This window comes from Astatotilapia calliptera, chromosome 18, assembly GCF_964374335.1.
Source record: "Astatotilapia calliptera chromosome 18, fAstCal68.1, whole genome shotgun sequence".
Taxonomy (NCBI): domain Eukaryota; kingdom Metazoa; phylum Chordata; class Actinopteri; order Cichliformes; family Cichlidae; genus Astatotilapia; species Astatotilapia calliptera.
This window is the reverse complement of record NC_137439.1, coordinates 36,391,793-36,403,587: the sequence shown is the minus strand read 5'-3', so window position 1 is coordinate 36,403,587 and position 11,795 is coordinate 36,391,793. Positions and strand designations below refer to the sequence as shown.

Here is an 11,795-nt window from a genome sequence, read left to right as displayed (position 1 = left end):
TGTGTGAGGGTGTTTCTGTCAGACTGGTTGGGGGACACAGATCATCAGAGACACACCGAGTTTGTTCTGCATGATGTGGCTCAGTTTCCTTCAAAGCTCGCAGAGCCAGGCCTGCCCTCCTGCAGCCCACCCAGCAGCTTTGGGAAAGACACTCATTTTGGACTTTTTACTACATGTTCATAACGTTTAGAACTTTTTCCGTTAATAAAAACACCCCTGGGTCCATTCATACGCCAACGCAATGAAGTGAAAGGTAAACAGCTACATGACAGACGTTCCTGTTTTTTTACCATCTACCATAGAAACATGGATTTGTTTATATCCATGTTTCTATGGATTAAAGAAACAAATTCTAATCTAAAAGTTTCAAACCGAAGTCAAATAAAAGTGAATAAATGAACCTTTTCACCAAAGTGCAGCTCAGAGTTTCAGAAAGTGAAAGAGTCTCTGCTCGACACACTGACACGGCAGCACACTAATAACAAACACACATCACCTCCTCTTCCTCAACGGCAGCATCCTCCTCTTCTGCAGCAGGCTCCTCCTCCAGCACCTCTGGCTCCTCCTCAATCACCTGAACAACAACAGGTAGACCACCAAAGTGTCATCAGCAGGCAGGAAGCGCGACAGAAATAAGAGTGAAAGGTTTGTCAGTATAACCTCATCGGCCTCAGGAGGAGCCTCAGGAGCTGATTCTGATGCAGCTTCAGGCTCTGAGGAAACAAAGTTCCCACTGTCAGATCGTTAAGCACTGCCTGTGCCTGATGTGCCTTTACACACCGAGTATATCTCACTATGACCTAACAGCTGACTCTGCTGTCCACACATACCTGGTGGTGAGGGTGCAGCTGTGTCTTCTGCCACAGTAGCTTCAATCACATCTTCCACAGGAACAGGGTCAGGCTCCACAGCAGCTGAGGAAGCAAACACACGTGTAGATCACAGAGGGGCCTTCATGTGTAACCAAGGACGCTGTGGAAGTGTCCTTGGTGTTTCAGTCCTCGTCGGTCACCTTCAGGGTTGTGTTATCGCACAAAGGCCAACACAGACACTTATAAAGCTCTGGTAGGTCCCGAGCCCGCCGCAGCGAGGTTATTGATGCAGCTCTCAGTCACAACGAGGATCGACTTCAGTCCTCATCACTCTCCTTGTTCAGTAACAGGAGTGCAGGCGAACGGTCTCACTCCCAAAGCGTCTCATTTTACAAATCGTCGCTATATTACGCTTCCAGGCATCAACACGTCCCAATGTTACGAGATCGGAAGATGAGGAAACATGAGAACCGTTTGGAATGAATCTACACATGTACGTTTGTTTTACTTAAATGATGGTGAGGGATAAGGTCGGGCTGGAATACATGGCTGGGACGTGTACGCTACTGGATCTCATCCATAACTCGGTGCGTAGCATAAGAACGCACAAGGTCACCTTTGGCGTTCCTCAGGAATGCCGCGGGACGTGACGAATCGTCGGGATGTCACGCCTCTGGAGTGAGGACGGACTGTCGCTCTTTTGAATGGAACCGAGTTTGTGGTGTTTGATAGGCATATCCCTCGGGACCAACCAGCCGCTCTATTTGGCCCTCGCCAGCTTCCTGACACTGTGAGCGATCTCCGTGTTTTCCTGGACTGTTCATTTAAGCTGGATAACAAGCGTCCTCAGTAATCTTTTACCAGCTGTGCCAAACCTATCCATGCTTTAGTGACTTCCACATTAGGTTACTGCATTTCCCTTCACCCTGGTCTCCAATCAGTCCACCTTCATAGACTTCAGCTTGTTGAAATCCTCAGCTTGTCTCCTAACTGGAACATTTGCTTCCATTACTCCAGTTCTTGACTTACATCGGCTGCCCATCAAATATTGTATTGATTTTAAAATCTTGTTGCTTACCTTTAATATTATAAATAACATTGCGCCCAGCTATCTCGCCGACCTTCTTAGCTTGTATATCCCTGGTCGAGCCTTAAGATCATCTGGTGAACTAGTCTTGGTCCAGCCCGGGTCCCACCTGAAGCCCGGGGCCCACCTGAAGCCCGGGGCCCACCTGAAGCCCATGGCCCACCTGAAGCCCGGGGCGATCGTGCTTTTGTCTCAGCTGCACCGAACCTCTGCAACAGTCTTCCTGTTACTATTCGTGCCTCAGACTCTATTCAATCTTTCAAAACACGGTTAAAAACGTACCCATTTCATTAGTTTCACTAGTCAGTGCCCTTATTTCATCTATTTTAACTTTTTTACTGCATTATTTCTTATTCACCCAGATAATATTTTATATTTATGAACCGATCTGTGAACCGAGGCCCGATATCCATTGTATTTAGCCCACTCTCCTGGTTTAACGAGTGCTTAGTATTAGTACTAGTGCTTGATTTTGCACTCTGTTGATGTTTGATGACAATGACTTACTGTATTATTGTGACGCACTCTGGCCTACCTTTGGTTTTAAATGTGCTATATAAATAGTGCGAGTAGGAAGCACAGCCGTTTGCATCCACATACTGACACGCCTGACTGCACAGGTGGAGTAGATAACGTCACACTGGTAACAGCTGTGTGTGGATGCAGTCCAGCTCTATTCAAACCACGTCAGCTGTGTTCCTCTGACCCTGACACGTCCTCCACGTGTCTGCATGGATCCAGCACAGACCATCAGATGTGGGACTTTGGAATAATGTTGTAAATGCATACAACCTTTGCTCCATATTTCAGTCACAGGTGAGTGAAACATGATTGGTGCTGTGTGACCATGTGAACTGGAGGACACGACACACCTCACAGCTGTGTCTGTTCGGGCCCATAAACATGAATAATAATCTTTCTGTGAACTTGTATAATTCTCACTGTGCTCACAGTTGTACTGTCAGTGTGTCTTTTGTGCGCTACCTTCAGGTGTGGCTTCAGGATGAGCGGTCTCCGCTGGTGCAGCGGCCTCCGGGCTGCGGGAAGTGACGACAACATCCTTCTCTTTCAGTCCTACGTGGGATGATGCACATGTGGTTTGCAGGAAGCACGTGTGTGCACAGTGTGTCACAGGACATGTACTGTATGCATATGTGTGTACCCGGCTGCATGTGTCAAACACGTGTATGAATGTGTTACAGTTCGATCAAAGGTTTGGGTTTCATTTGCTGACATATTACAGTTCATCTTAAACTGACAAAAACCTCCAATAATGACCTTTGACCTCGAGGTGTGTATAGAAAACAAGCATTTCTTTGTCCTCAACTTTAACTGGAACCAGCAAAGTTAAAATGTGAACATTAAATAAAAAACTAACAGTTTAGAGCACAGCTCATCAGCAAAGGTCAAAGGTCACGGCTGTTAACCCCAGACGACTCATTAGAAAAAAACATGTAGGTTTAGGTGTGTTTAACCCTGATAGCCACGCCCATTATTCCTGTACAGCCTGTGGTTAACGTGCTACATCAGGGGGGCCCAACTCCAGGCCTGGAGGGCCGGCGTCCTGCAGGTTTTAGATCTGACCCTGGGTCAGCACACCTGATCACATGATTAGTTCATTCCCAGGCCTCTGGAGAACTACACGACATGATGAGGTCATTTAGCCCTTTGAATCAGCTGTGTTGGATCAAGGACACACCTGAACGCTGCAGGACGCCGGCCCTCCAGGCCTGGAGCTGGACACCTGTGCGCTACATTAATGACACTGTCGGTGTTTCTCATCCACAGGTGACAAAAACTATCAGTGGGAAACATGTCGTCCTTTTTGAGCACACTTCTAATGTGTCCAGTATGCTCTCCTCACACTGACTTCTTGACCTTTGACCTCTTACAAATCCACAGACAAGCGTTTGCTTTCACCTTTAAAACAGTGAGACTACAAGGACCCAGACTCTTTATTGACCAACGACAACGTTTGTTACAGTTACACAAACTTCTCTAAACTCAGGGGAGACTTGCATTTTGCAGTACGACACACACAGACACACACACACACACACACACACAGACACACACACACACACACACAGACACGACGCTGCGTGACCTGGTCCCTGCTCGTCTGCAGGACCAGCTCACAGTAGGTGCTGACTGTCCTTATTGCAGACAAGCAGCTGAACTATGTGAGGTTAACAGCAGCAGTGCAGACTAAACTACAGGCACACGGCCTGACTGAATAGAAGAAGCAGTGAATGATGTTTGTGGCTCCAGCCGCTGTGAGCAGATACTCAGCATCATGTGACTGTGTTTGAGCACTACTCGACTTTCCCTTTGTCAGGTTTCTCTGCCTTAGTCTTCTTTCTCTTTTCAGCTGCAGACTCTTTGCCTGCCTCCTCCCGTTCTTTCTTTCCCTGCCCCTCCTCCTTTTTCTCAGGCTTCTCGTCTTTTTCCGCTCCTTTCTTTATCCTCTTCTCCCCTCCCTCCTCCTCATCTGTCCCTTTTGCTTTTTCTTTTCGTAGCTTCTCCAGAGCCCTCTCCATCTCTTCTTTCTCCAGCCTGTCCTCCTCCTCCTTCAGCCTCATAGCCACCCTCTCCTTCACCCTGGCTGACATCTCCTTCCTCCCCATCTCGAGCTCCTTCTCCTGCTCCTCTTTGGCTAGGAGCTCTCGGACTTCAGCCAGAGCCAGTTTGGCGAGCTTCTTGGCCTCCATGCGTTCATGGATGATGGCGACCTGCTGCTTTAGAGCCTCTCGGAGCTTCGAGCCCACATTCTTTGGAGAGCTTTCTGGAGTAGATGATGGTGATAGTCATTAAAAACTCATTACAGGAAGAGCCATGCTCAGACTCACTCTGTTATCAGAGGTCACCACACAGCAGGCCAGCACGAGCATGGCATTAGGAACATCTGTCTCAGGCACGCCGCCTCTCATGCTCCCCTCTGAGGAACGAGCAGTATTATATTCTTTGTTAATATTCAGATGAAAACAGGAACTCGAGCAGCTTCTTACAGATGCATTACCACAGGCTAGCTTTGATAATCGAGCACCAACGTATCAACACGTATCTGCAGGATTTTAGTTTGTTAATCCAATAAACACATGCTCTAATGACCACAAACAGCTGAGTAGCTCAAATTTCATTGATCAGTCTGACCCACACTGCAACACAGCACAGCTTCATGCATGCAGCTGCACATCGATACCTTTCTTAGCTCCTCCCCCAGGCGCACATCCAGGTTTTTCATCTGATGTTACACACAAACAAGATCAAAGTCATGGTGCTGCAATGCTTTTAATTGTAACAGTTTAAGTTGGACCTACAGCGTTTGCACTTTACGGACCGTTTGAAACGATCCACAGCCCACCAAAGCTGCTTGAAGCACACCTGACCTCACCTGCCTTGGAATTATGCTAGACATCAAAAATAGATTCAACTTTATCTCACTGTAATCAGTGCTGAGTGTGAATTCACAGCCATGCTATAACAGCAACACTTTCATGTGCAGCACAGGGAAGACAAACAGGTGTAGTGAGGACCAGTCTGAATCTGTTCACCTGCGGTATCAGTGTGAGACTTCTGCATGGCGTCTACAGCTCCTGCCTGCCCTGCAGGGTGACAGCGATACCAAGTGTCCGAAAAGACCGACACAAACATCACAACAACCCTCCAAGTAAGGACAACATAACAAACACTGACGAGACATTCAAAGCATGGAGCAAGAGACAACATTAGCAAGCTAAGCTAACCTTAGCCAGTTATCCACAACACTGAGCATGAACCAGTTTATTAACATTAGCTAGTGAGCTCACGTCTACAGACTACAGGACCACCAAACCCTCCCCCGCATCCTCTGATGTCTCCTTCCTCAACGAGCTCAACAACTTTTATGCTCGTTTTGAGCGAGGGAACCCCACAACCACAACCAAAGCAGACGTGACGCCGGACCACCAACCTCTGACTCTCTCCCCCACCGATGTAGGAGCGGTGCTGAGCAGGATCAAGGCTGCAGGTCCCGATGGCATCCCCGGGCGTGTTCTCAGAGCGTGTTCTGGGGAGTTTGCAGGAGTGCTCACAGACATATTCAATCTGTCCTTGGCCCACGCTGTGGTACCGGCCTGCTTCAAATCCACCTCCATCGTCCCGATACCCAAAAACTCCAACCCATCTACCTCAATGACTACCGCCCAGTAGCACTCACCCCCATCATCACTAAGTGCTTAGAGCAGCTGGTCCTAGCACACTTCAAATCCTGTCTCCCCCCCACTTCGCATACCGCCGGAACAGGAGCACAGAGGATGCAGTCTCCATCGCACTGCACTCTGTCCTCTCACACCTGGACAACAACAACACCTACGCCAGAATGCTGTTTATAGACTTCAGTTCAGCGTTCAATACAATCCACCCCTCACAACTCATCAGGAAACTGACAGACCTGGGCATCAGTTCCCTCATCTGCAAATGGTTACTGGACTTCCTGACCAACCGCCCCCAACATGTCCGGCTGGATAACCGCTGCTCATCTACCATCACAATGAACACCTGTGCACCACAAGGCTGTGTGATGAGCCCTTTCCTCTACATGTGCAATGACAATAAAGTTGAATTCTACTTCATTCCCAGAGTGGACTCCAGGATAAGTCTGGCAACGTAACAGACGGACAGCTAAAGCTAGAAACACACTGACCATCTATGAGCTAAGTTACTACTAGCCAACTAAATGTGCCCTGCTTGCTAACATTATTGCTAGCCAACAATCTGTCTGGAGCTAGCTGATATGCTCCATGATAGTAACTTGTGTATGATGTCTAACAGTACTGATGTTAGCCAAAAAGAAAGGATGTTTAACCAACATTAGCATCTACAGCATTGACCACAGGCCAGTTCTGATAGCTGACAGTGATATACTGAGTCTATTCTGAGGTAAACACTGGAGCAGGAGTGAATACTTAGTGGCCCAGTAAGCACAGAGGGAGTGAACTGGTCAGAGTGGACATGTTTCAGTGAAACAAAGACTGAACTCACAGGTCACTGTTAGGCAGTGTAAGAACAACAGCTGACAAAAGAACCTGTAGTAGTTTTTAATCGATTCCTGCTGCTGCCCAGACTGACTCACAATCTACGGTCTGAAAATCACCCAACAGCACAGAAAAAGGAAGTATTGGAAGTAAACTTCCTGTTACTGATTATTTTGTTTGGGTACCTGAAGTTGTAAATGCACTGACATCTGCACAAAGTCACGTATCACACAGAGGATTACTGACTATATTCTGACCGTTAGGCTGCACGAGGGAGCAGGAACAGTCTGGTTTCCAAGTTCACTCGTTACAGCAGCGGTGGACACTTTCTGTCAGAGACCAGGCCGACTCGGACGCATCAAGCAAAGGGCTGGACACCAAATAACACGATTGCTGAAATCCATGAATTGATAAATTCATTCAAACATAGAATTTGTACATATATATATGTTCTAATTCATGAATAAGAATTAAACTCCACTTTCCTGTTCTGACCTGAGCGAGACAGCTGTAGCTCGTCACCTTATTTCCAACATCACTGGAACAAAGCTCAGCTCATATTTATTACTTATGAACTTATTCTGCACACACAGTGTTTATAATTAACTTAGGTGGGCTAATATATTGCTGACTGCTAAGAACATTTTATAGTTTATTATTTTTAACTATTCCACACTTTTATTTTGAAAATTCAGAAACTGTTGAGCTACAAAAAGCACTCCAGGTGTGAGCTGAAGCTCCACATTAGTCATCTTCAGCATGTTGGTGGACACACGGCGATGGGTCCAGGCCCGGCGGCTAACAGCAAAGAGGTGAGACGCTACCTGCTCTGCACTCGCGTCTGGGTCACAGACGGTTTTTGTGCTTTGACAGCATTGAGGATGTGAGTCGGTCTCACATGCCAAAGTTGAAGTGTGTCCTCCCCGGAGCAGGAAGAGCCTGTTTCATTCATCATGTTCAGTGCAGGCGCGTTAACACACTTACACACACATGCACGAGTCGATACAGCAAATGTGGGTTTCACATCTCGAAGCTTGTGGCTGATATTAGTCGATTCAGCTGCAAACAAACACGTTTGCCTGCATTAGTCACACAAACTGTTACCTACAGCATGAACTTGCACATGTACACTGTCCCAACAAACGCTTTATTGGTGTCAACTCACAACTGCTGGTCGCTGAAACACTTTTCTTTATTATGGAGTAAAGGAGACGAGGAGGTGGACAGAACGAAATGTGACACTGCTGAGTGCAACAAGGGCTTAAAGACAAACATGGCAACCTACAGTTGGACAAAGGCAGTTTAACAAACACGTAACTACCAAAATGTTCTTATTAACATGTAACCTGCATACATGATGGAGTCAACAACATCCAGGGACGAGCCTCTTATTTCATGCACGTGTGTCTTTAATAAGTGTGAACTGTGTGGAGGCTTCATGAAGAAGAACTGCAGTCCGACCAAAGGCTGCATGGAGCTGCATGTTTCATGTTAGCTGAAGTTTGACATCTGCACAGATGTGTACCTGTTACACAGCTGGAGTACCTGCTGGAGGTAGCGCGTCCTTTAGTCCCACTAACCAATAGCACCAAGTGTGTTCTAGATCCAAATTCAAAGTTGGAATTTCCCAGTTTGATCTGGGAAATTCCCTCACTTGGATTTCCAGCTCGGAGCAGCCTGATCAGCTCCATCTATGAATGTGCTGAAGTGATGCTGTGATACTGAGCTGTACTGCTAGCAGGGCCCACCTGAAGCTAGCTCACTTGCACCCAAAGGTGTATGAAACCTGATGGGTGTGTGCCCAATGTTACAGAAACATAATCATTAATAAGGTGATGAGTGCTGGTGGTGGCTGCACAGAGAACGTGGGTGCGACGATATCTGACAGCTACAGTCAGGACGCCACGAAGACGCAGTCAGCAAACGTAGGACGATGAGGCTGTGGCTTGAGATCACCTGATGGACTCTTCCTGCACTTCCTGACTCCCATTAACATGGTTATGTGTTGAGCAGGTCCAAAACCATAATGAGGGCAATTGTTGGTTTAATTCATGCCGTTTAAATTAAACCAGTGACTGTTAGACCATGTGAGGGACACGTGAGCCGCTGTCCGAGTGCATTTTGTGTAATCTCACACAGCCATTGGCTGCTGCCAACAGTGCTGTGCACTCAGTGTACTCGCCCACTTCTAAAAGTGCTCCTGAGTATCCAGAACAACAGAAAGAGTTTCTCCTCAGTTTGAAACCAGAACCGAGTTTGTTCCGGTCACAGAGGATGAAACTTGGGTGTGGACACAGCCAGGCTGGAGACGAGGTGATCCAACGTTTCCTAGCTGTGTAAAATCTACCAAACATACTGACACCATGGCTCTGGCTCCTGCATGGGCCCTCAGATCACAGATCAACACATTTATCAGGAATCCGAGGCTATTGGTTATGGAGGCCAACAATCACAATCTTCTGCCCCTGATTTCCATCGTCTTTCGCTTGTCGTCTTCCTCTGACCGCTTCCTCGTTCTCATCCTCCTCATCCTCTTCCTGCACATCCTTTGCTCTTCCTGAGGCAGTGTGTTCACCCTCCTCTTCCTCCAGCGGCTCCAGCGGATTTATCAGTCCATACAGGAACGTGAAGAACCCGTTTAACCAATCAGAGCCGCCCTCCTCCACTTCTTCTAACCAATCCAGAACCTGGGATTCACCCTGACCATCGCCCTCACTGGACAGGCCTACGCAAATGAGGGGGGGCGGGGAGGATGGGAGGAAAGTTGAGGAGCAAAACGTGGGAGTGAAGGAGAGAAAGGAAGTGGTGACAAAACTAAGAAAAAGGAGAGTGTGAAACCAAATGAAGGAAAAAGATGTGCAGGAGGAAAGAGAGGAAACAACAGGAGAAGGTCAGAGAAGTTTGCAGGTTAGACAGCAAGGGAATCAGACTTTATCAGCAAAGCCAGGCTGTCTGCACATGACTGCAGAACAACACGTCATCTACTGGTTTAGACGTGCACTCTTTAAAGATCAGAAACTCGTGCTGCATGCTCATCATGTGCAGATAGCCCAGAGGAGGAGAGGGAGCACTGACGCTGGCTTTCTGTGGGAAAGCTTCTCTAATGAAACAGCTTCAGCTTTGGAACCAGAGTTGTCACAGTGCTGCATCTCCAACAGCAACACAATAACCTGAGACATGTCGACAACTACAGGAAGTAATGAGAGCACTGAGCAGAGGTCATGTGGAGGCAGATGGCCCAGGACCACACACGCCCCCACACATCTGTCCAAGTATGAACAAGGCCATAAAAGCTTGTTCAGGCATGAATACCACATGTTTAAAATGTGTCGGGCTGTCCTCCTCGGCTTCTAATACTGTATACATGTGTACTAATGAGAGAGCCTGCACACAGCAGGGTGAGACCTGGGAAGCCTTTACCACAATCACCCTCATTTAGGGTTAGACAGCATGTAGCCACAAACAAAGGCAACCACAGTTTCAGACACCAGTCAAGTCTTACGTGCATTTGGTGTCCTGGTGTCAGATTTCTGCTTTGGTGCAAATGAACAGATCTACTGTGGCTTTAATGTGATCCTTAGGATGAAGACCCGGGGTCAGGGTTCATGTGAAGTCCAATGATCACTGATGACTCTGAGGGGGCCGATCTGACACATGGAGGATTTATTTCCACACAGATAAAAGGGGGATAAAACATCCCCATGAAGAAGAAGGATGGTCATCGTCAAGGTTCTGGTAGTTTTAACAGCTTCAGATGGTAAATGGCCTGTATTTATATAGCGCTTTACTAGTCCCTAAGGACCCCAAAGCGCTTTACATATCCAGTCATCCACCCATTCACACACACATTCACACACTGGTGATGGCAGCTACATTGTAGCCACAGCCACCCTGGGGCGCACTGACAGAGGCGAGGCTGCCGGACACTGGCGCCACCGGGCCCTCTGACCACCACCAGTAGGCAACGGGTGAAGTGTCTTGCCCAAGGACACAACGACCGAGACTGTCCAAGCCAGGGCTCGAACCGGCAACCATCCGATTGTCTTCCGAGATGAAGACAAGTGAACCTGGAGATGTTCCCTTCTTATCCGAGAGACTCGTTCAGTTCTAAAACCAACAGTGGGAGCCCCCGGTGGGTAGTGGGCGTCGTCCCTCAGCAGCTTCTCATTGACCCACCATTCGTCATGTGCCTCATCACATGAGCCAAGATGTGGAAAAAGGTTTGGTCATTACATCCAGAGGCTTTGGGCGAAACCACTGTGAGACCTCGCCCCATCCTGTCACGTGACCTGCTGAGATCACCTGACCAAGATGTGAGTGAGGGCTGAGGCTGCAGTGCAGGCGGCAGACAGTCGCTGTGATAAACCACAACCACGGTCGGTCACAGTGGACACAGATGTTCTCTTTTACTGTCAATCTGTGAACACTGGCATCCTCCAAAGAGTGACCTTTGACCTTTAGGTGCACATGTACAGCCGAGTCTCGTCATGTCGAGGTGGCTCCAGTGCATTGATGCAGCGGCTCCGTTGCATTGATGCAGTGGATCCAGTGCATTGATGCAGCGGCTCCAGTGCATTGATGCAGCGGCTCCAGTGCATTGATGCAGTGGATCCATTGCAGAGGTCTGCGCACTCCTTGCTGCACTTCACAGCACACACTGTGTTGCTAGCTTGTGTTTGGGATGAACCAGGTTGTGTGTGAGTGCGTGGCTGGGTCTGAAGTGCGCTGGGATGCCGTGCTTGGAGAAGACTCTCCTGATCTTCTCTGATACACCTGCTACATCAGGATTGTTTGTCCTGCTGAGGCTCCCTAGTTGGTGTCTGACCTTCTTTACTCTGCACCTGTGCTGATTGGATGAAGCCCAACTGGGATAACTACATG

The 11,795-nt window shown here is 48.0% G+C and overlaps 2 protein-coding genes across 12 annotated transcripts in view; both read right to left on the bottom strand.

Moving 5' to 3' along the window:
- LOC113009879 (uncharacterized) overlaps nt 1-11,795 on the bottom strand; it is a 32,729-nt gene that overhangs the window by 4,894 nt on the left and 16,040 nt on the right. For all 11 annotated transcript variants that reach the window (XM_080292868.1, XM_080292872.1, XM_080292865.1 and 8 more), the window contains 4 exons: nt 2,884-2,977; nt 831-914; nt 661-713; nt 497-574 (listed from right to left, as the gene is read on the bottom strand). In XM_080292868.1, coding sequence (XP_080148994.1) covers nt 497-574; nt 661-713; nt 831-914; nt 2,884-2,977 — 309 coding nt within the window. The remainder of the gene's footprint in view (nt 1-496; nt 575-660; nt 714-830; nt 915-2,883; nt 2,978-11,795) is intronic.
- On the bottom strand, nt 3,837-5,088 carry LOC145421903 (uncharacterized). The gene has a single exon (XM_080292875.1). It carries the CDS (start codon nt 4,608-4,610, stop codon nt 4,215-4,217), a length of 396 nt encoding a protein of 131 aa, XP_080149001.1. The 5' UTR covers nt 4,611-5,088; the 3' UTR covers nt 3,837-4,214.